General features: G+C 37.3%; 1 protein-coding gene across 6 annotated transcripts in view; it reads left to right on the top strand.

Moving 5' to 3' along the window:
• The window catches only part of MTDH (metadherin), a 34893-nt gene extending 16904 nt beyond the window's left edge, over positions 1–17989 (top strand). For 2 of the 6 annotated variants that reach the window (XM_074146008.1, XM_074146009.1), the window contains 6 exons: positions 5114–5238; positions 5800–5919; positions 8391–8528; positions 9386–9397; positions 13319–13469; positions 15072–17989. In XM_074146008.1, the coding sequence (XP_074002109.1) occupies positions 5114–5238; positions 5800–5919; positions 8391–8528; positions 9386–9397; positions 13319–13469; positions 15072–15142 (617 nt within the window). In that variant the 3' untranslated portion in view covers positions 15143–17989. Of the gene's footprint in view, positions 1–1462; positions 1550–3533; positions 3633–5113; positions 5239–5799; positions 5920–8390; positions 8529–9385; positions 9398–13312; positions 13470–15071 lie in introns of all 6 variants that reach the window. The other 4 variants (XM_074146003.1, XM_074146004.1, XM_074146005.1 and 1 more) reach the window with 4 other exon arrangements.
• Positions 17990–21643: the final 3654 nt, after the last annotated feature.

Genomic DNA, 21643 nt, shown 5'->3' on the forward strand with positions numbered 1-21643 from the left:
TATCTTGAAATGTGGTTCCTGAGGCTGGACCTGCTATACCATTGGAAGCTTTACTATTGCCAAGTAGAGGCAAAGGGCTTTTTTCATATTGCAGTTAGCTCTATTCTGCTGTATATTGTAATAAGGTAGTTGTTTGTGACTGTCACCAGCTTGTTGTTGATTTTATTACTGAGAATGCATCATGCCTGACGAGGCTGACTTGCTTCTCATAAAATGACTGGTTTTGTGGGTGAGGGGAGAGCAGTGGACATCTTTTATGATGACTTTTGTAGTGCTTACAGTAATACTGTGAGAGACCGTGTTGAATCTCAGTTAGGATGGCTGAAAAACTGGTCAGGCTCAAAAGGTAGGGGTTGAGAAGTCATATTCTTCTTGGAGACTGGTAACAAGGGGCATATCGCAGGGCTTTGTGCTTAGAACTGTCATATTTGTCATCTTTATAAATGACCTGGAGGAGGCAATGGAGTGTCATTCACATCAGATTCCCAGATAACACCAAACTTAAGTGGGGAGGGGAGAAACCAGTTAATACAGTCCAGTTCAGGGGTGCCATCCAGAGGTACTTAAGCCAGCTGGAGGAATGGGGCAACAGGAACCTGAGAAATTTCAACGAGGACAAATATGAATGCTGCACCTTTGTAGGAAGCACCCCTGGTTGGGACCGACTGCTGGAGAGCAGCTCTGTGGATAAGGGGTCCTGGTGGACACCAAGCTGAGCCATAGGCCCCAGCAGAAAAGGACACCATCAATATTCTGGCCTGTAATTAACAGGAGTCAGTAGATTGGGGATAGCGATTATGCACTTCTTGTACTACATCTGGAATACTCTATGCAGTTTTGAGCCCCCACCCCTCCAGTTAAATAAATGTAATTCTAAATAAAAGCTACTAGTAATTTTTATTTAGAATCACATTCGAACCAAATGTTTCTTTAGACACATTGATGCCACTGATTATTTCTACTTATTTTCTACCTTTTACTTGACAGTCAAATATATCTTAATTTTTAAGCTGTATCTCCTATTTGTCAAAAATTATTTTGAACTCAGGTCTGTTCTTTAACATATGCAATTTGCTCCAACCTAGATTTCATCTACAGAGTTAATAAATATGCTTAATAACTTAAGTGATTGCAATAATGGGAAGGAGAATAATAGTATGGAGCTCAAAGCACAATTTACTTCTCCTCTGAGTTTATATATACAGAAGTCTGTAGAGGGAAGAAGATCTTAGAAAGCTTGAAATTTCTTTCAAGCTGAGTGTTCGTACAGTCACGTCTCTTTCAGCACTAATTGTCTGATATAATAAGCAAAATAATGCCCTCAAGTTATGTGAAATGTTAACGTGGCTGGAATGTCCACTGTTTTTCTGGCCCTATTCATAATTAAATAGCTAACTTTTTTTAGCATTGCCAGCAGTGTGAAGGTTTTTTTTTTCTTTTTGTTTCCCCCCCTTCCCCACAGCTGCTTGGAATGTGGATGCAAGGATTAATACCTCTGAACAGAATTCTACGTCTTTCTCTTCATTTGGATTAACTCCTGGAGTTTCTGGTATGTATGCCCTTCGAAACATTTATTCCACTCTTGTCTGCTCCACCAGGTGGAAATAGAATTTGCCAAGTATTACTAAAATACATCTTTCTCATTGTTCTTTGAAAATAGTACTGGTAACTGGAAACAGGTGGAAGACTCATTTTATGAAAGCCTAGAAAACTTCTGTTGTTATGCTGAAATTATGCAATAAAGTAACTGTTTTAGATTGATAATCAAAAGCTAGATCAATAAGAAGGTGATAACTCTTAATTAGCCTTCCTGTTTGTGTGCTGAGTCTAAGTAATGGGCATAAGAGATTGCTCACTGTTGCTGTTTCTCAAATTGGAGATCTGAAGATTGCTTTCTAGGAAAGTCTGCTTACCGTCATCATCCGGGAGACTTGTTATATGATGGCTGGGTATTTCCCCTTCAAGGAACTGAAGCATTACTTTCAAAATACATTCCATAGGCAGGATTTGAAGTCTTGAGTGTTTTCTCTCTGTGATGGGCAGGAAGGCTGAACTCTGGGGTTTTCTTGTTTTGAAGGGTGAAATTGCTATAGATAGCAAACCTGGCTTCATAACAAATTTTGTGTGTTAAACTACTGACAAGTGCTGCAGTGATTTATTATGCAATAAAGGGCTCATGTCAGGTTTTCTGTTCTTGGTTGCTTACTCCAGTTATCTAGCAAGCTTGGCATGTCTTGTTTTCTTTTAGGAAGTAGTTGGCCAAGTGCTTATGCACTTAGGCTGTGTTTACTTGTATTGCAGTTTACGGTCTTTGGACTGTGGAACTCAAACTCAGTGTCCTACAGCTCACAAGAGCTTCGTTCTCTGTGCACATCTGAGCCAGGATAACAAAAAAGTTATAAATTAGACCTTGGCATTTATCAGACTTTCCAAAGAACCAGTTCACTTACTGAAAACTTATAGAAACATTGTCTTTAAAAAAAAGAAGAAACAAAGTCTTAATTGTACAGAACGTTTTAATAAGATATTTCCCAGGGAGCCACTTGAATTCAAATTCAGTCTCTGGGCTAAAACTTGAGAAGGTTTAGTTAATAAAGCGGGATAGCAGACTGATCTGAGATTCTTCGGCAATACCACCATTCTAACTTTGATAGAGAGAGGTGTGAAGACAGTGAAGTATATTGGTCATGTTTGTACCTTAACCAACAATGTTGTAACGCAAAGCGACCACATGAATAAATATTTACTACTTCTGACTGGCTAACAAAAAATGAGAAAATGTCAAGTTTCCTGTCATCTGAGGTATCTTTGCAGAGGTGCTTATGAAATAGACCCAGGTAGCTATGGTCCTATTTAAACTTCATTTCAAAAGTAAGTCTCATCATAAAGTAATATATTAATTTCTTTAAGTCTTACAATTAAGGTTTTTTTGGGTTTATTTTTTTTAATAAATGGTTTCTGTTTGATGCTATATTTTTCTTAGAATAATAATGTTAGATGTCTAACACACTGTTATCATGTCTGGTATTGGCCTTACTGTTTTTCATGCTGCTTTTATGTTCCTGAAGCTTTTTACTTGAAATGAGAATTGGATTCTCAGTAGTGAATAAATTAATTCCTATATCTGCAATGTAATTGATGAGGTTTCTTTCTAGTACACTTTTCTTTTAAGCTTCTCCCTGTAAGAGTTCTTACTGATACAGGGTGATAATTCTCCTACCCGTAAAATTTCATTGTATTTTTCAGTTTGAGACTATTGTAGGCTTTATAGACTGCTGTTACTCACCCTTCTTATCTCTTTTCCATATTCTTCTCCTAACTTAATTTTATCTTCCTTCTTCAGTTCCCTTATTTTCTGAATATACCTCATTTTCGAGAGCCGTGTAGTTTTTCTGTCCTGTGCGGTCCTTAGAATCAGATTTTTTTTCCTTGAGCCTTCTGTCTTCCTTTTCTACTTTGAATGGAATTTCTTAACAAGTTTCCTGAATTTTCTTGGTAAACTTACAAGTAAAACTTTATTTATTCCCTTTCAGGATCCAACAGTGAGTCAGTTTCTCAGGCCGGTACTTCCGATTTTCAGTGGGATTTAAGTCACGCTCAACCCCCAGTTGATGACGAATGGTCTGGGTTAAGTATGTTCCTCTAAAATGTTCATTAACAAAATTTTGTTAATTGCCATTACTTTAAAGTGTAGTTACATATGTTAGCTACTTGTATTAGCCAGTGGTGGACATCTGAAGAAAAACCTGGAATGTTTCACTTCTGTAAAGCTAATTGACAGCTTGAAGAAAATGGGAAGCATTTTGACAAATGATAATAGAAAATGGTTAATTTTTAGTAAAAATACCTGCATATTGAAACTCAGAAATTAAAGAACTCATGCACTTTAAGGTAGTTCTGGCTTTTGCAAGAAAACCTTGGCAATCAATTAAAACAGTCTTACTGCAAGTCTGCAAAAGACATTTAGCAGACTGTATTTGAGTCACAGTTTGCTCTTCCATGTTTGTACCTTACTGAAAACTTAATGTGACATAAGACTCTTGTATTTAGTATGCCTTACTTTCTCATTTAGCAAACATTAGGAAATTCTTACACATATAGAAAGCATAGGCAGGATAGAAATCACTGAAATTACTTGGAAATTGTAGTAAAATTGGTTTTTACTCGATCCTTTCCCTTCCCTGACAGTTTTAAAATATTCTTGTAGTTCTTGCCGTAGTCTGTCCCTAAACAGAGCTGTAGGGGAATAAAGTTACAGCCATTCCTAAATATTTACTGGTGAAACTGTACCTGTGAAGAAAGCTTTCAGCCTTAAAACTGCCTTGTAATTGATAGCTTTATTCAGTCAGATCTAAAAATATTTAAGAAAAAGTTTATTGCCTCTCATTAAGTCTTTGACCTGAAAAATTGGTCAGAAGTTGACTGTAAGAGCTGCCTTGCATGTTACCTTCTCTTTAAGAACAACAACCTGTTTAGTGACTGCAAAAGTGGAACAGATTGACGCAGTCCTTGATTTTTAATTTTTATATAACTGATCCTTTAAATCTGACATTTCTGAGTGACAACGTAAATATGTGCCATCATAAAAGAATGATAGCAAAATGGGGTAGGGACTTAGAGTCTTAGAAAAAATGAGGTTATTAAAAAACGTCAGTATTACAGGATGACTTTTGGCTCGGTAAAATTTACACTTTCAGATATATGACTTTGTAAAAGATTTTTTACTAAGGTAAGATTGATCAGTGTTAGAGTTCATCTTAATTTTTTTCACAAACTAGGAAGGCTTAAGATAGAGAACAGCTCTTAAAGTTGTCCGTGTTCACATAGTCTAGAAAATGTATCTCAAAGGCCTTTAATTGCATCTAGCAAGCTGCTGCTGTGACTAGTTTGTAATCTGATTGCTCTGTAAAATAACCATGTCTTACTTATTACTTACAAACCTCTTCCACCTATCATGAAAATCTTTACATTTTTTCAGAAATACTGGAAATGAGTATTTGTATCTTGATACCAAGAAGTGGTTTTATGCATAGATTTTTTCTTCCTTTTTAAACTGTCAAAGAGCACCTGTAAAGTAAGGAGACATTCCTGAAAATCTTTTTAATCTTTGCAGATGGACTTTCTTCAGCTGATCCCAGCTCTGATTGGAATGCACCAGCAGAAGAGTGGGGAAACTGGGTAGATGAAGAAAAAGTTGCTTCTGTTCCTCAACCTGAAGAGATATCTGATGTTCAGAAGGTAAAAGGTGATATTTTCTCCTTAGCTCCAAGACTTTGCTCTTACCACTGCCATTTCTTAAAGAAACTTAAGGGTGATGATAAAGGTAATCTCTCATCTCTTTTACACTGATAAGAGTAGCACAATTGTGTTTAAAGTGTACACAGAGCAGGAAAATGCTGCATGTTGTTAAGGAGAAAATAGAAGCCACTTAGCTCCATGTGAAATCGTACTGTCTCACCATAATGTAAGAATTACTGTATCGTTGTAGACTAAGAGAAGATTTAGATTTGTTTTTGTAAGTACTTCTTAACAATATTTAATGCTCTGTATGAAAAATATTTCCATGCCACCAGTACATGGTGCTCTATTGTTTTTTTCATTCCGAACTCCTGTACCTGTATTACCAGAGAGCATATAAATAATGTGGTCTTCCTAAAATGAACTGAACAGATAAGACTGTGTTCATTTATACTTTTAAATGCAATTGAATGCCTTACAGCTGTTAATTGTTGTTTAGTCTGTAGAAGGCATGTTTCCTTGTCATCTTAAATGTTAAATACCTTGTATTCCTGTATGTAGGCTTCAGATAATGAAAGAGAAAAAGCAGAGCCAATTCTTCAGAGTTCTACAAGTGGCAAATCCAAGAAAAAGAAGAAGAAAAAGAAGAAGCAAGGTGAAGAAGCCAACTCTCCTGCACAGGTAAATAGAACAAAATCTGGATAGTCTGAAAGGCCATTGCAAAGAATTCACAAAGTCACCTTATTTTTGTATATTAGTGTCTTAAGCAAAAATCTGGGGAAAATACATTTCCTTACAGTATTAGATTGTCTACTGTTGTTTCTCAAGAGTTAAAGTAATCTTTCTCTTACTAGTATTTCCTTTAATTTGAATTATTCTGTTTGGCTTGGGAATACAACATAGTTTTGCTGGATTTATGGAAAGCATGGAATATGTGGAAAGTATTTATCCTGAATTTTTTATTTTATAACCAATCAGAATTCTGTACTGTAGGGATGCTTCCAGGAGGAAGCATGGGAAGCCTTCTCCTGCTATCCTTTGAAAGACAGCTGCCTTGGTGGACATAGATAGCTGGGAGAACGGGAGAAATTGAAGTTTTCTCTCAGGCTGCCTTAACATAAAATTCTATGAGAATATAGTGGTTTTCTGAAGTACTGTTGTAGCTTGATTTATGCAAAAAGTAAAGTATCAATGCCATGAACTCAGTAGGTGGAGCTACTCTGAGTCAGATTTGAATGAGATGGGTAGTATTTGCAAACTGAGGATGACTGGAGTTTTCTGTGCTACTTAACATAATTCTTTAAAAACTATTTAAAACAGACTTGTAAAAATAGCAAAAGCAGATTGCACTTCACTTGGCAATTGAATCATATTTGAATGGATGAAAACAAGTACTTTCCTAATAGGAAAAAGCTTTTCATAGCTCATGCTCAGAATACATGCTGCTTCTGCTTGTAGTGACAGCCATTCATAATTTACATTCTCTACAAGATGTTAAATGCTCAGTTGAATCTGACAAGGTGAATTGGAGAGAGGGGGAAAGCATTCTTTCAGTCATTCTTTTTGGATTTGCTTTTTATGCACAGTTTCAGTTTGAGATTTTATTGAAACAATTTAAAAAGATCAGATTTTTATTACCTAGAATTCTGTTAAAGTTGTCTATTTTGAGGTGGATGCTTGTGTCAGTTTGCAGTGTTTCTTTTGAGGCAAATTCAATCTGAGGGTAGCAGGACTGCAGCTTTTTTGTAATTGAAATCTGTCACGTTCTGGTATCTGCAATGACTGTAAGTGTAAGTCAAGATTAATAGGTTATGGTTAATAGGTGTTCGTGGAAGTCTTGCATGGGTCTTGTGGTCAGGGAGTGCATACTGAAATTATTTCCTTTTCCATGGCCTGTGAGCTACCTTTTACATTGTATATGTCAAATGGGATTCTACGGTCCATATTAACATTAATGAGATTCATTTATTCGACCCACTGGTCTCCAACCATTCCGATTTTGTTGCTTTTTCTATCAGTCTGTCAGTCAACAGTTTAAAGATGAGAATTTCTCTGTATTAATTTTTTTACGGAAAATTGAGGGGTGTTGCTTGATAGGAGCAGACAGAACTGCTAATACATCACAGATACATTACTAAACTGCTATAACAAGGATAACTTAACTTGCCAGTCCTAATTAAAACTCACTTAAAATTTATATATTTATCCTCTGAAAATTGAATATATTCATTTAAACAGCATCAGCTTTCTCACTGGTTATATTTAAAGGGTTCACACTCATATTTGTTGACTTCAGTGTTTTGTCAAGACAGTGGAAGCTACCTTCAGAGCTAGATGTAAGGCAAATATCTGTTCTTTCCTGTCAAGAATCAACACACTTGAACTGTGACTATGTTTTCACAAGGTTTCAGGGGAAATAAGTGAAGGAACAATGTTTCAAGAGGTATTCCCAGCTTAAAACCAGAGACCTGTGTTCTATTTACTGTTCACCACCACAGGATTCTTCTGGTGCTATAAACAAATGTAACTGCTTTAATTCCTTGTGTAAAATGAGAACTTTCCACTATTAGAATGTTTAAGGAATAAAGGTTGAGACTCTCGGACACTTTGGATATATTTTCAGTTTCTGTACCGAGAGGTTTGTTTTACAGGCATCATGGCAGACTAAACTGAATTGCAAAAATATTATTAAAGCTTAATATATGATAAAAGACTGTACAGGTCAATATGCAGAGCTTGCATTTAAAAACATTTTATTCAAAACAAAGCACAGAACTGAGAGCAGTCAAGTCTCATCGTGATATTTTTGCAAAGTTTTTGGAGTAACTTCAGTTTAATTTCACATCCTTATAATTTCAGAGGACGGAAGTGCAGTTCATTCAGAGATTGGAATTTTTGTTAGTAAATTGCATGAAGGGTACTGCTTTCTGGGTTCTATTGGTTTCTATGGGTATTTGTGTGATGTTATTCTATACACTTTGAACGTTAGCATAGGTGAATATTAGCTTGCTAATTTTTTTTTTTTAGATAGATTTTTTTCTTAGTTATAGAAGCTGATTATGGCAACAAAGCTGATGTGCAGGGAAGAAGAGTCAGAACTTCACTGCAAACACAGGCTCTGTTTTTTTCCCTCCCACCTCTCCCTTCTGTAGGACACTGAAGAACTGGATAGAGAAGCTGGAGAGGAATTTCAGGAGGATACCTCAAAAGTTCAACCACAGCAGGAAATAGCTTTTTCCTTGAAGACCATAAGTACTAGTGAACCAGCTAAGGTAGGGATACAAAATTTGGTTTATGTTACAATTTCTGATTTGGAAGTTCTCCAAGTCCATCGAAACACTAGTTTGTGTAGGTAAGGTTACAGTTAAGAATGCTGCTCCAGGCCATAATGCTCATGAATATAAAGGCGATGGAGAGGTTGAATTTTAGATATAGGTCAGTTAGGAGTTTTAAAAAGGATGTCTACTCTGAAAAGCAGTATATTCTAGATGGGTAGTCACTTTCATGACAAGTTATTTTCTTGTTTGAATGTTTAAGCAATAGTTTAAAACTTTGAAATCTGGAAAATTAAGAACTGTGAGTTTGAATGCAAGACTAATAGCATGCCTTACTGTTTCATTGCAACAGAATGAAGTGTTACTACCTTATTATACTCTGATTTAAATGCAGTCAGTCTAATTTTGATTTTTTTCATGACTGTGCTGAGCTTAATAATGGAATGAACCAATTTACAAATGGACTGTTTGCTTCAGCTCACAGTTGAAACAAATATTCCATAGAGTATAAATTGTCTTTAATCTTTCTTCAACTAGTAGCTTTTTTAGATACTGTTATCCTACAAGCATCACATTGTAGGAAGAAGTATTTAGGATTTCTAGTGCTATTGGTTTTGTGTTCCATAAAGAGTGAACAATCCCAGTGAGACAGCAGTTTGGTACTACAGAATATGTGTCAGAATATTGAGTTTTACTTGTTAATTGCTTACCATTTGTTTTATAAAGATAGCAAGGTCTTAAGATTCAAATGAATATATCAGAGAGCTGAGATATATATCCAGCTGAGAGCTGGAGAGCTGGACAAGGAAGAACCTCATGAGGTTCAACAGGGAAAAGTGTAGGGTCCTGCACCTGGGCAAGAAGAATGTCAGGCACCAATACAGGTTAGGTGTGGACCTGCTGGAGTCAAGTTCTGACGAGAAAGATCTGGGGGTCCTGGTAGACAGTAAAATGACAATGAGCAAGCAGTGTGCTCTTGTGGCCAGGAAGGCCAATGGAATCCTGGACTGCATAGGGAGGAGTGTGGCTAGTAGGTCAAGGGAAGTCATTCTCCCCGTTTACTCTGCACTGGTGAGGCCACAACTGGAATACTGCATCCAGTTCTGGGCTCCCCAATTCAAGAGGGATAGGGAACTACTGGAAGGAGTCCAGCGAAGGGCAACGAGGGTGATTCAAGGATTGGAGCATCTCCCTTATGAAGAAAGGCTGAGAGAGCTGGGACTCTTTAACCTGGAGAAGAGAAGGCTGAGGGGAGACCTTATCAATGCTTATAAGTATCTAAAGGGTGGGTTGAAGGAGGAGGGAGCCAGACTCTTTTCAGTGGTTGCCAGTGAGAGGACGAGGGGCAACGGGCACAAGCTGGAACATAGGAGGTTCCACTCAAATATGAGAAGAAACTTCTTTACGGTGAGGGTGACAGAGCCCTGGAACAGGCTGCCCAGGGAGGTTGTGGAGTCCCCTTCTTTGGAGATTTTCAAGACCTGCCTGGATGCAGTCCTGAGTAACATGCTCTGACATGCTCTGCGCAATCCTGCTTCATCAGGTGAGTTGGAGTAGATGATCTTTATGGTCCCTTCCAACTCTAAAAATTCAGTGAAATTCAGAGTGGAGTCTTTTATAAGAGGTTGCACGTTACCAAAGAAAGAGTACAGAAGGTGTTTATTGAGAACATGTGCCCTGAAAAGCACATTCAGACACTTTTAGCTTATTCTAAATATCCTGCATTGAAGTAGAGCTTTTACTATAATTTTGTAATTTATATTCAGTTTAAGCTTTATTCAAGGTTAGCAACAGCTACCTATTTTATCTGACTAGTGCGAAGTTGTTCTTTGTAGGCTTTTTTGAAGCTGTATCTGAAACACAGATGTCTTCCTATGTGTGCAAGTGGCTTTATTCTTGGCAGTGTGTGTTTTTTTAAAAAACTTAAATACATGGCTTTGTATTGGAGGACATAGTTAAAAATGTATAGACAGAAAACTCCTACTTGGATTGTAACATCAAGGTGGTTTTTTTGACATCTAGAGAGGTGTACTGGTGCATCCCAAAAGGCTAGCTTTTGCTGTTTAGAAATCTAAATTGATTTGAGAAATACTTCCCAGCTAAATGTAATAATTCTTTTGATCTGTGGTTAGATATTTTATTTGTTCTCACAAGGTGTCAAGGTGTTGGCACTGCCGAAATATCAGCCCAGTTCCAGTAGGCTTTGCTCAATTGTTCATTTCATACCAAACTTCCCAGGTGATTTGATGGCATCAGCTCTGATGTAGTCCTACCCTGTGCACTATCTTAGGGAGGGCTTAAGTGCTCCTGTTACTCTCGAGTCTTAAATTCAATCTCATAGGCTCATATTTGTGCCTTTATAGCTGTGTTAGTGGCTATTTTGTGAAATATGATATAAAAACTTGTATTAAACTTGATATGGGGGCAAAGGACAAACAAAGCTATTATTAACAAAATTCCCTGGAGGTTAGTTGGACTTGATAAAGGACAATTTGTGAAGTGTTGTATCTGACAATGCAGATGGTGTATCAGTCTTTATCAAGTCTCCTTGCCTTCAGATTTGGTTTTACTGTAATTTCACACATGCAAAGTTGCCTTCTGATGTTGTTTGAGTTGGCTGTTCCAAAAAGTTTTAGCAACAGTCTGTGACTGATGTGTGAAATGGGTGATTTAAGTTTCCAAGGTAGGTAATCTAGTCTGGAGCAAATGTTCCAAAACATGAGAACCAAATATGAGGAAAAAATAAACTGATACTAGAGTACAAATAATTTATTATCCAAAATATCCGCATAAAGACCAGAAATAGCTGAATGTTGAACACTTCTGATTTTTATCTGGTGGTGATGTTTTTCTCATATTATACACTGGGCTGTGTGGAAACCTTTGGCATTTTATCAGCAGGCACAGGTTTTAAATGAAGAGATATCTTTGGAGATCCTTAATTCGTGACAGTTTTACAAGTCACTACTTTGTTAATAAACTGTTATGCATATAACTACTTATATTATCAAATAGGCTTTATTAATTGTTTCAGGTTTCCTTTCTAAACTCATTAGTTAACACAGAATGTCCTAGCAAAGAGTAGTACCCAATTCTTAATGTTTGATTTAACCATCCACTTCCCCTCATCCAAAATTCGGACAGAAGTGTGGTATTTGGAAAAATGCCCAGATAATATCTGTATCATCACATTTGCAGTAATACTGCATGCTTTAATATTCAAGCTGCAACATGTTTGTTAGTCAACCTGAGACAGCCTAATGCCATTTAAGTCTTAATTGAGTTGCTTTACCTGCAGGTGGAGAGTGACTCTGTCCTAACAAAACTATGATACCAGTGACCTGAGTCAATTCCCTTGCACAATGAGGAGCTTTAAGTTGTCCTCCTGTTTTAGAGGCCACATTCATTTTTTATTTTTTTTAGAGTTCATGTATTTATGTAGCTGATAATTGCTAAGCAGTAGACAACATCAGGATTTCCAAGCTTAGCCAATTGTATAGAATGGGAGTTCATTTTATCAGTATGGTTGATACTAAAAAAAAATAAATATTCAAGATTACCATATTTGCAGTAGATTAAGAGGAAATATTGCAATTACAGTTATTAAAAAACTTGTTTCAGTTGATGTGTAAGGGCACAGTAAACTATTCATAAGAGGTTGGAGAACTGCTACTGTCTAAGTTGATGTGTTGGGTTTTTTTAATTAAAGCTGCTTAACTTCTTACTCAGTATGATATGATGAAAAGAAAAGTAAAAAAGTGTGTCTTTTTGCTCTTTTGTGTATTGTGACTAAGTATGAGATGCTTACATTACAGTGGTGGAAACAGTACAAGTTGGTGACCATAATTTAGGATCCGTGTACCTCTGCATCAATGGCTGGATGTGGACTTCACTGTTTTGTTGTGATAGTTCCCAGGTCCTGGCTGTTGTGCCACAACTCCAGCCATGACTTCATAATAACATCATGAAGTTTGGGGTTTATTGCCTGACTGAGTGCTGTTTTCTAATACAGTTTATTTGAAGCCTGTAGTCAGTAGGTCACCTGCTGTGGGATCATATGTTTTTATGTTCTGACTTTCCTATTGGAATGTCAAAATGTTTTTTGCATTTTGAGTTTTGTTTTACTGTACTTCTAGTAAGTGCTACACAGTAAGCTACAGTTACATCTTGTCTCTGGAGCAGAAACCTCCAAACTAGACCGGATGATTGGAAAATACTAGATATATCTTTTACTTGGCAGTTCTTCTTGCACTAGTTTCCACTGAAATACTTTTTGACTGCGCTCACAATTATCTGTTATGCTAATATAAGCATACAGAGTGGATTGAGCAGTTGACAGGAATGACTGCTAATGCTTTCTAAATACTGTAAAAGTCTTGATTTAATTTGGTTTTTGAGTTACGAATCTGGACGTATACAGCTTGCCTGTTTGCCTTGCAACCAAATGCATACGTGTCACTATCTTGCATCTCTTCTGAATATGTATTCTATAATCTTTTTAAGGATCTTAAGTGATTTTTAGATTGTTCTCCCTTTCTTTGCATGTCATGTATTTTAAGAAGTATTCGTGTGCTTTATCTTTGCTTGTCTGCACCTAAAAGTTTTGGCACTAGATGGCAGTCATAGTCTTGCAGCCTTGATTTAAAATTTTGAAGAATTTTAATATTGGCTTAATTTTTCAATGCCATCTTTCCAACAGCTGCTAAGTATACTGCAAAAATAACACTGTGTAAGAGTGGTTTACTGTGTATGACTTTGAATAAACTTCTGAAAATTTTTTTTTCCTGTTTTTCAAATAGCCTGAGGAGGCTCCTTCGCTTGCTGTTTCTACTGAGCCATCTGTAATTGTATCAGAGAGCGATTCTGACAAGATCGCTTCCCAAGTGCCACAGATGCTGCAAGAGACAGATGTTTCTAGTCCCAATATTAAGCAAAACAGTGTGCCTCCTCCACAGAGTAAGTATCACTCAGTACAATTCATTCATCTGCATTCAGGGTGTGCTTTTTTTCCCCACAGAGCATATATAGTCAGAATGCTTTGCCCTGAGGTTTGGGTTTAGGGTGCTGTATCAGGTACTTAAGTATTTCATTTATATATCTTGCCATATTTTAATTTTCATTTAAGTACTTTGACAAATGTGCTTGCACTATAAGGAAAAAACTGGCTTCGTGTGCTTGAATGACTGAAAATGTCTGTTGGCCTTGTCCAGTCCCTAACAGACACTTGGACGTACTCTTCACCACGAGGACTGGAGCTTCATGCTGTGACTAAGTAATTCTGCCAGTACTGTTTCAAAAGTCTGCTTGTGAGATTTCAGGGGAACAGATGGGTACTAACGTAGCAGTTGACAGGATGTTTAGCTACCAGAAATTTGGAAAAAAATATAAGCAATTCAATTTTCAACCGACTGGGGTGTTTTTGACTTCTCAACTTAGCTCATTAGCATCTTTTCCCATATGCTTCCATGAAATGTAGTAATCATGAAGGAAAACAGTTGCTAGTATGGGAGTAGAAAGGTACTGGGTGATGCACGCACTTTTGTTGTAGCCTAACAGCACATACATACCTGCAGCAGTGCAGCCCGATGTTACTTTTTAAAAATATGCTGTGCCTAGAGACGTCAAACATATCCTCTGTTGTACTCAGCAAGAGCGCTTATACTGAAGTACTCACCCAGTAACACAGGAAAATTAAAAAGGAAGTCAGGATGTGAAAGGCATTGCTTAAAAAAAAAAAGCTGTTTGAATTAGACTTTTTAATGAGATTAATAAATACTGACATTTCATAAGAAGTTCCTGGTGAAGTGTTGAAGTACTAAACCAGTTTTTAATGACTGCAGAAGAAACTAGATGATTTCATAATGTTAGTCTGCACTAATTGGCTTCTTGGTTTTGAATATATTAAACAACAGAATCTTTCAAGTCAGTGTTGTCAACTTGCAACATTTGGTTTTTGTTCCAGTTCTAAAACATGAAGGCTTTTGTGACTGATTCACGCCTCAGAAATTGAAAGAACATCTCTATGTTCAGCATATAAAATACTTTACTTGATTTACGACTTCTGGCAGCCAGCATGTTTTAAGGCAGTCTCTTCTAATAAAATAACATAGCACTGCTTTATTTGACTATGGATTCCATGTAACCACATCTTTACATATTTCATTATTTTTAAAAATACTCTTCTGACACATCACTTACCAGATTACACTGGCTTTAACCACTAAATATAAAAGTGAACAATTAATGTCAATTGTGTATGTGTACATTATTTCCAGTTAGCCAAAAACTAGTAACGAGCCTACTGTAATTAACACATTTACGAAATGAATGACCTTTGTTGTGTATCACTCTTTGTGGTATAAAAAAGTAGGTTGAAATTAGCAAATGTTGGTTGAGATGCACTTTAAATTAGACTCTTTGGGAGAAAGCAGGTAAAAATAACTAGTTGATTGTTCTGAATTACTGTGTAATAATATGGGGTGCACTATCCAAGGTTTTAGAAGTAAATTCTGTGTAAGCTTTCTCAGTCCTAACACTGTAGTTATGTTTTGGTTTTAGCCAAGTCTGAAGAAAGCTGGGAATCCCCCAAACAAGTTAAAAAGAAGAAAAAAGCAAGAAGAGAAACGTGAACTTCCTGAGATGGACATGTGTTGCTGAATACTGTCATGAAGATTATGCTGTTTATGCAATAATTTGTGAACATGTACAGAATTTTATATAAATTGCAAACAATTTTTAGAAACAGAACTGCTGTGAACACAAACATCTTTAAAAAGGAATCAAAGGAAAGTAACTTTATGATATAGCAAACAGAACATGCTACATTTGAAAGACATTCTGAAGAGTCTGTTTTTCCAACTTTTGGAGAGAGATCTTAATTTAAAAAAACTGGTTTTACAACACAGTGCCCTGTTTACAACAGATTATACTCTCATCTACAGCTGCGGATAAAAGATTGGTTTCAAGGAAGGGTTTTCTGTAAAAATAATTGTCTGTACAATAGTGGGTGTTTCTTGCCTCTCTTACGAGTGATGCATTAGAAGCACAGAATGTCAACCATTTGAATTTGTTTCATGCCTAAATCAAAGTGCTTTGATTAAATACATAATCTGCCATATCTTTACAGTAAGTTGGTTAGCAAGCCTGCTGGCTATTACAGGAATCACAAGTGCAAATCATTAACCATTTGTACAGTCAGACCTTCATGGTTTATTATATGAAGTTAACACAATAAAACTGCTTTGGGTTAAAAGTTTGAGAATGTGATTTGAAACTTGAGTATGGTTCATGAAGTTATTTTTGATAATGTCTATTACCTTACTTGAATTGTTGAAGATAACAGTATATTTTTAAGAATGCAGTAATGTGCATAAAATTGGTTTTCTCCTTCGTTCCCTACAGTTCTTGATTGATTCAAACTCCCATCTAAAACTATCCTTTCAACTTTTAAACTTACAAGATGAATTGAAATCAAATGTTCCCTTCCCTTAACACTTTTAACTTACCATACCCAATTCTGTCCTGTTCTCTATTACTGAAACTCTGAAGAAAGCAAAGTGAAATTTTTTCGCTCACAAATTGTTTGGAATTTCAAAGATCTGTTGGAGAGCTGAAGTGTCTTCAGACAGCTTTAATTGACATTGTCAAGACCAGTTATCAGGAACACATTTTTTTACTGCCTTAACCTGTAGTATGTAGAATGTGTCTAGACTTCTGGACAGGAGTTAGTGTTTTTATATAAAAAATAAAAATAAAAATTCATGCAAGTATAGCAGTTGTAAAATAAAGATCATTTCCCGCTTGAAACTGTTAATTAAAATGGTGTTTAAGATGTGTTGTCATTTTCAGGCACTGTGTTATTCCATGGTATCAAACTGGCAAATGTGTTTGTGTCTGTAAGGTGCATGCTCAGCCATGTACACTGTAAATAGCCTTTACAAAAACTTGTTTGATAAGGATGGTAATTAACATCACCTGGTAAATTCAGTTAAAGAAGATCCAAGATTATTATTTTTTTTTTTTTTTAAATGATCGACTTCTGGTTTTGTGGCACAAACAGAATTGTTAACAGCTGTAACAACTGGTCCTGATCAACAGCCTTGTGCTGTCTTACTGTACTTGGCTGCAGTCCAACAGTGTTGCAAGGCAAGAATAGTTAATGCAGCAATTTGGTTTTAATTGTACTGAAAATGCACCTTGCTAATGGAGAGCTTTCCTAACGAATGGATACTAACTTGCACAGGTATTAACCCCTGTATGTCAAGAACATGTGACGTTCTAAATTGATTTGTTAAAATAAATTGAGCATATTGACAATATTGATCTATTTACTGGGAGGTAGTAATGATACTTGAGACTAATACCTGTCAAGATTCATGTAAAATAAATTTAGAGCTGAAGCACAGCTTTTCAAGGAGTATCATAAGGCAAACACGAAAAATAGGATATTACAAAATGGTGCAGAGTCCTTTGCATGTAAATAAAATTATAATTTTGCTTGTCTTCTTCATAGCAAAGGTTGAAAAGAATACCCTTTGAATTCAGGTTTGTAATGTATGTCTGAAATGTCTTTCTGATCTGTATGTTGTGCTACGAGCCTCTTGTAGAAAATACGAAGATTTTATGTAATGAGAGAGACTGCCCCCAAAGGCTTTCACTGCATAAATTCTTTTTTTTTCTCTTGAAGATAAAATCTGTGATATTTCTGGATTAGTAAACTCTAGCTCTTGAATAGCTTGTCATTCTGGAAAAAAAGAAACAAACTAGCTAACAACATAGCAATCCTGCTAATTAACAGCTACTATGAAGCAGGATCATATAAATACATAGCCTTCCTTTCAAAATGTTGTTATCTGTTTAGCAGCACCTCTTACTGTTTTCTTAATGTGCAGTTTCAACGTCTTAGAAAGCGAAACTTGCTTTATTTGACATTCATTAAAGAGGTAGTAACTCTATAGCATATTGTCTATAAATAGAAACTTGGTTATCTGTGTACTGTCATGTTTCTATGACTCAAGCAGTGGTTAGTCTTAATGATACACTGTATCCAGACTTTGGTACTTGGATAGAAAGAGAAAACACCATTTAAAGAAACTTAATCATTTTTTCTTTTTTCTTTTTTCTTGTTCTTTTTTTTTTTTCTTGTTGAATGCATGGAATGGTTTCATAAATCCAATATGTTGGGTTTTTCTAAATACTCTGGAATTATTTGTATTCGTAATTTAAAGTTGTTGTGATGATGTGTAATTCGGTAGTCATGGCATATTTTTATTTCTTTTGTGGGGAGGGAAAGGTGTACAGAATTCATATGTGCTTGTTACAAAGGTAACAACTGTGCATTGGTTTGGAGGGGGGTGAAAACTGTATTTCTGATGCCCTTTTAGAAGCCTAAAGAAAAAAAAAGTGCAAAAGAAAAGCATTACTTTAATATTTACTAAGAAAGAATGTACATATTAAAAACATTTCAAACTTTATAGAAATACTTCTAGTACTGTTGTGTTGTAACTGAATTGTAACTCATTGGAAACTGCCTTATTAATAGTTCCCTGGCCGAGGAATTGTCCTGTGAATAAGGCTTTTGAGAAGTGCAGACATCAGAATACATGGTTTAAGCAGACTTTCAGCTATCATTAATCATAGTTGGTTTGCCTTTAAATGACTCCAGTTGGTTGCCAGTCAAGATTTCACTTTTTTTTTTTTAAAAAAAAGCAAGTCTCCTGCAGCCACTTGTACCTGTGCATCTCATTCTAATGACCGCTGAGCTCCGGGGAAGGACAGGTTCAGTTTTCCAGGCCAGTACTGAAAGACTTCTTCATTCTGCTGTAAATTGAAGGGGTAGGGGGGGAGAAACCCTAAAAAAATGTAATTGCTTCTTAAAAGATAGCGCTAAAATTATTTTACTGTTACAATTGCTTTAAGAACTAAGAGCATCAGTTGAGTCAATTTGGGGGGTGTGGGAGGGAGGACCAGGAAGGGCTGCATGGCCAATAGTTCTTAACCTGGAAGTAGTGCAGGATCACCCTGGGTTTTATCCCCTGCGGGACTAACAGGGCTGCTGTTAGCTGGCATGGATGCTGGGAATGAAGCGGGGTAGCTCCGATTTTGTTGGGGGGGCGGGGGAGGGAAATTGTTCCTTGTACTCAATAGCACGTTGCTGTTAATGGTTCACAGACTGTTCTGATTGAAACTTGGTTGAATTGTTAAAATTGTCTAGTCTCCATATGGGGTCCCTTCAGTTTATGAAAATATTGAACGTCTGTTCTTTTAAATATCTGGTTAGTTGTACCAAGCTGAAGGTTTCTGCTGCACTGAAAATCAGTTTCTTTACTGAAACTATGATGTCTTTAATTTTGGTATGTTCTAGAAAAGAAAAATGCATTTAAAATTCTTAACATGAAACTCCTGGTTTCGGGGTTTCATACAATAAAACACACTTGGGAACATCTGCAGCTCAAAGCAAGTACATTTTCTATCCTAATTATAGTATCAAGTGGCCTCTTAACTTTGCTCAGTATTTTTAATTCAGTCCATGGCAGAGGGTAAGCCATGGACCACTCGGAACCGGATCACCACAATGAACTCATAAAACTGACTAGTTGAAGACGGTTCCCCCTTTTCTCAGGGACTGCAAGTCTTGCACACACACGCTGTTCCCACTCGGCTGTTCAACAGGCTCTGACTTAGAGTTAAGTGATTCCTTATTGCAAATATCTGATGAAGTATAAACGAAATATTTTCTTACTGAGAGCTTTGTTTCCAGAGGCTGTTCTGACTGAGGCTGCCCACAGCTTGTTTTTCATGACCGTACTAATTCCTGAACCATCCTTATCCATGTAGCTAACGAGGGAAAGTCGCGCCTTGAGCAAGTGAAGCTCTGGATGGGAGACAGGCTCCTCCCTGATGTGATGCTGTGACTTGGGCTCAGTCACTCGTTGGCAGTCAGGCGTTAACATGTCTTCTTTTGAAGAGGCAAGAGCACGCTGGACTGGAGATGAGCATCTTTCTGAGCCTTAGTCAGTTGCTAAAAGAACAGGAGCTGTATCGGCTCTGCTGTTGAGGGGCTGAGTTTATATCCAAGATGTAGAGGTTCTGCTTCTGCTCTCAGAGATCTCCAAAGGCATTTTCACCCCCTGCACACAGGCAGCTATTGTATGAGGGAAATACCTGCAGCCATGTCTGAAATCACTACAGAATGAGTTTTCTCAAGAAGCTGCCATCATTGGAAGTTCAGAGCTGACCCAGATCCAGTCCTGACATGAGCAGAGTACAATGGTATGTGAAATCAATTTCATGCCCCCTTCTGGTTTATAGTCCCTGATTACTAAAAACAAGGCAACATCTTGCTGAAGGGGAAAGAGACAATCCTGAAGCTGTCATTACAATTTCAAAAGAGCTACAGGCTGGACTCTAGATTGGCTGTAACTTTAAATCAGGATGATCTAACTCTTATTTATGGCTCAAATTAATTTTCCACTTTTAGTTAGTTTGCTAATGAACAGCAATGTTGAATTTCCTATTTCTATATACTGTGATTAGGTATTTCCTTAAGCTTTTCTTAATTGCCTTGAAAACAGAAAGAATTGCCTTACAAAAGGCTGAGAGGAGCTCAGGTCATTAAGTTCACTCTCTCTTCCTCTGAGCCTCCCAGATGTGGCTGTGCTAAGGTCAAACACTATTGCTTTGTGCTTGCCTGGGAAAAGAAGGGCTGCTTGATAATAGGTGATACTTCCATGTGTCCATAATAATCCGTGCCTTGGGATTTGAGGTATTTCAGGGATGTAGCACACGCTGGAACTCTCGTTTTCTTCGTTCTTGGTTCATCTTTTTTAGTTCATAGATTCATAGGTTGGTCCAGGCCGGAAGGGACCTCCAAAGGTCATCTAGTCCGACCTCCCCGCAGTCAGCAGGGACACCCCCAACTAGACCAGGTTGCCCAGGGCCTCGTCGAGCTTCACCTTGAATATCTCAAGTTCCTCATCTTGCTTATTCTAAACTGAAAGGCAAGCTATTAAGGTAATCTCTTCCTGATTAAGCTTGAAGTACCCCAGCATCAAAATGGAATTTGCAAGACTATTTTTGCAGCCATAATGTTTTCCTTAAAACTTCCTTTTATCCAATCTCAGAAAAAGTGGAGGGGGGGGAAAGAAAAAAAGTAAAGCAGCCATACTTCAGCTGGCTGGTTATGCTTCTATATTGTATGAATGCAGTAAAATTATTAATAGCACAGACTTCTATAAATTCCACACCACTGCTGCCTGACTTTCCATATGTGCTTGGATTCTTTTCTGTGGTACGCATAAATCACGTCTCAATAGTAGTGTTTTCTGTCAGTCAAATCCTGCATGGACTTTTCAACGTGGTTTTCTCCAGACATTTGGCTGAGAGTTTGAGAGGTCAGTGTGTTCTCCTTCAAAGACTACTGCTTTAGACTAGTGCGGTGTTAGACAGAATCACAGAATGACGTGGGGTTGGAAGGGACCTCTGGAGATCATCTAGTCCAACCCCCTGCCAAAGCAGGTCCACCCAGAGCAGGTTGCACAGGAACGTGTCCAGGCAGGTTTTGAATGTCTCCAGAGACAGAGACTCCACCACCTCCCTGGGCAGCCTGTTCCAGGGCTCTGCCACCTTCAAAGTAAAGAAGTTCCTCCTCATGTTTAGATGGAATTTCTTATGTTCAAGTTTGTGCCCATTTCCTCTTGTCCTGTCACTGGGCACCGCTGAAAAGAGTCTGGTCCCATCCTCCTGACACCCACCCTTTAAGTATTTATAAGCATTGATCAGATCCCCCCTCAGCCTTTTCTTCTCCAGACTAAAAAGACCCAAGTCCCTCAGCCTTTCCTTGTAAGAGAGATGTTCTAGGCCCCTAAAGGACAGCGTCCTTTTCATAGCCACCAACAGAGTCTTGATGCTTCTGAATTGCCAAAGAATGTAATCCATCAGTATTTACTTTTCTGATGGAGGGGGGGGAACCTACAAATTCAATGAAACAAAGGCAGTAATGTTGGCCTAACCAAGTTTTGCCAGAGTTTAGGATGAGGCAGCTCCCTCAGGTGCCTATTTCAAGCCATGCTTTAAAAGTAACCCCGCGGTGCCAGCATCATCTTTCATTTGACTCAAACTAATTTTTTTTT

Source organism: Numenius arquata, chromosome 3, assembly GCF_964106895.1.
Source record: "Numenius arquata chromosome 3, bNumArq3.hap1.1, whole genome shotgun sequence".
Lineage (NCBI taxonomy): Eukaryota > Metazoa > Chordata > Aves > Charadriiformes > Scolopacidae > Numenius > Numenius arquata.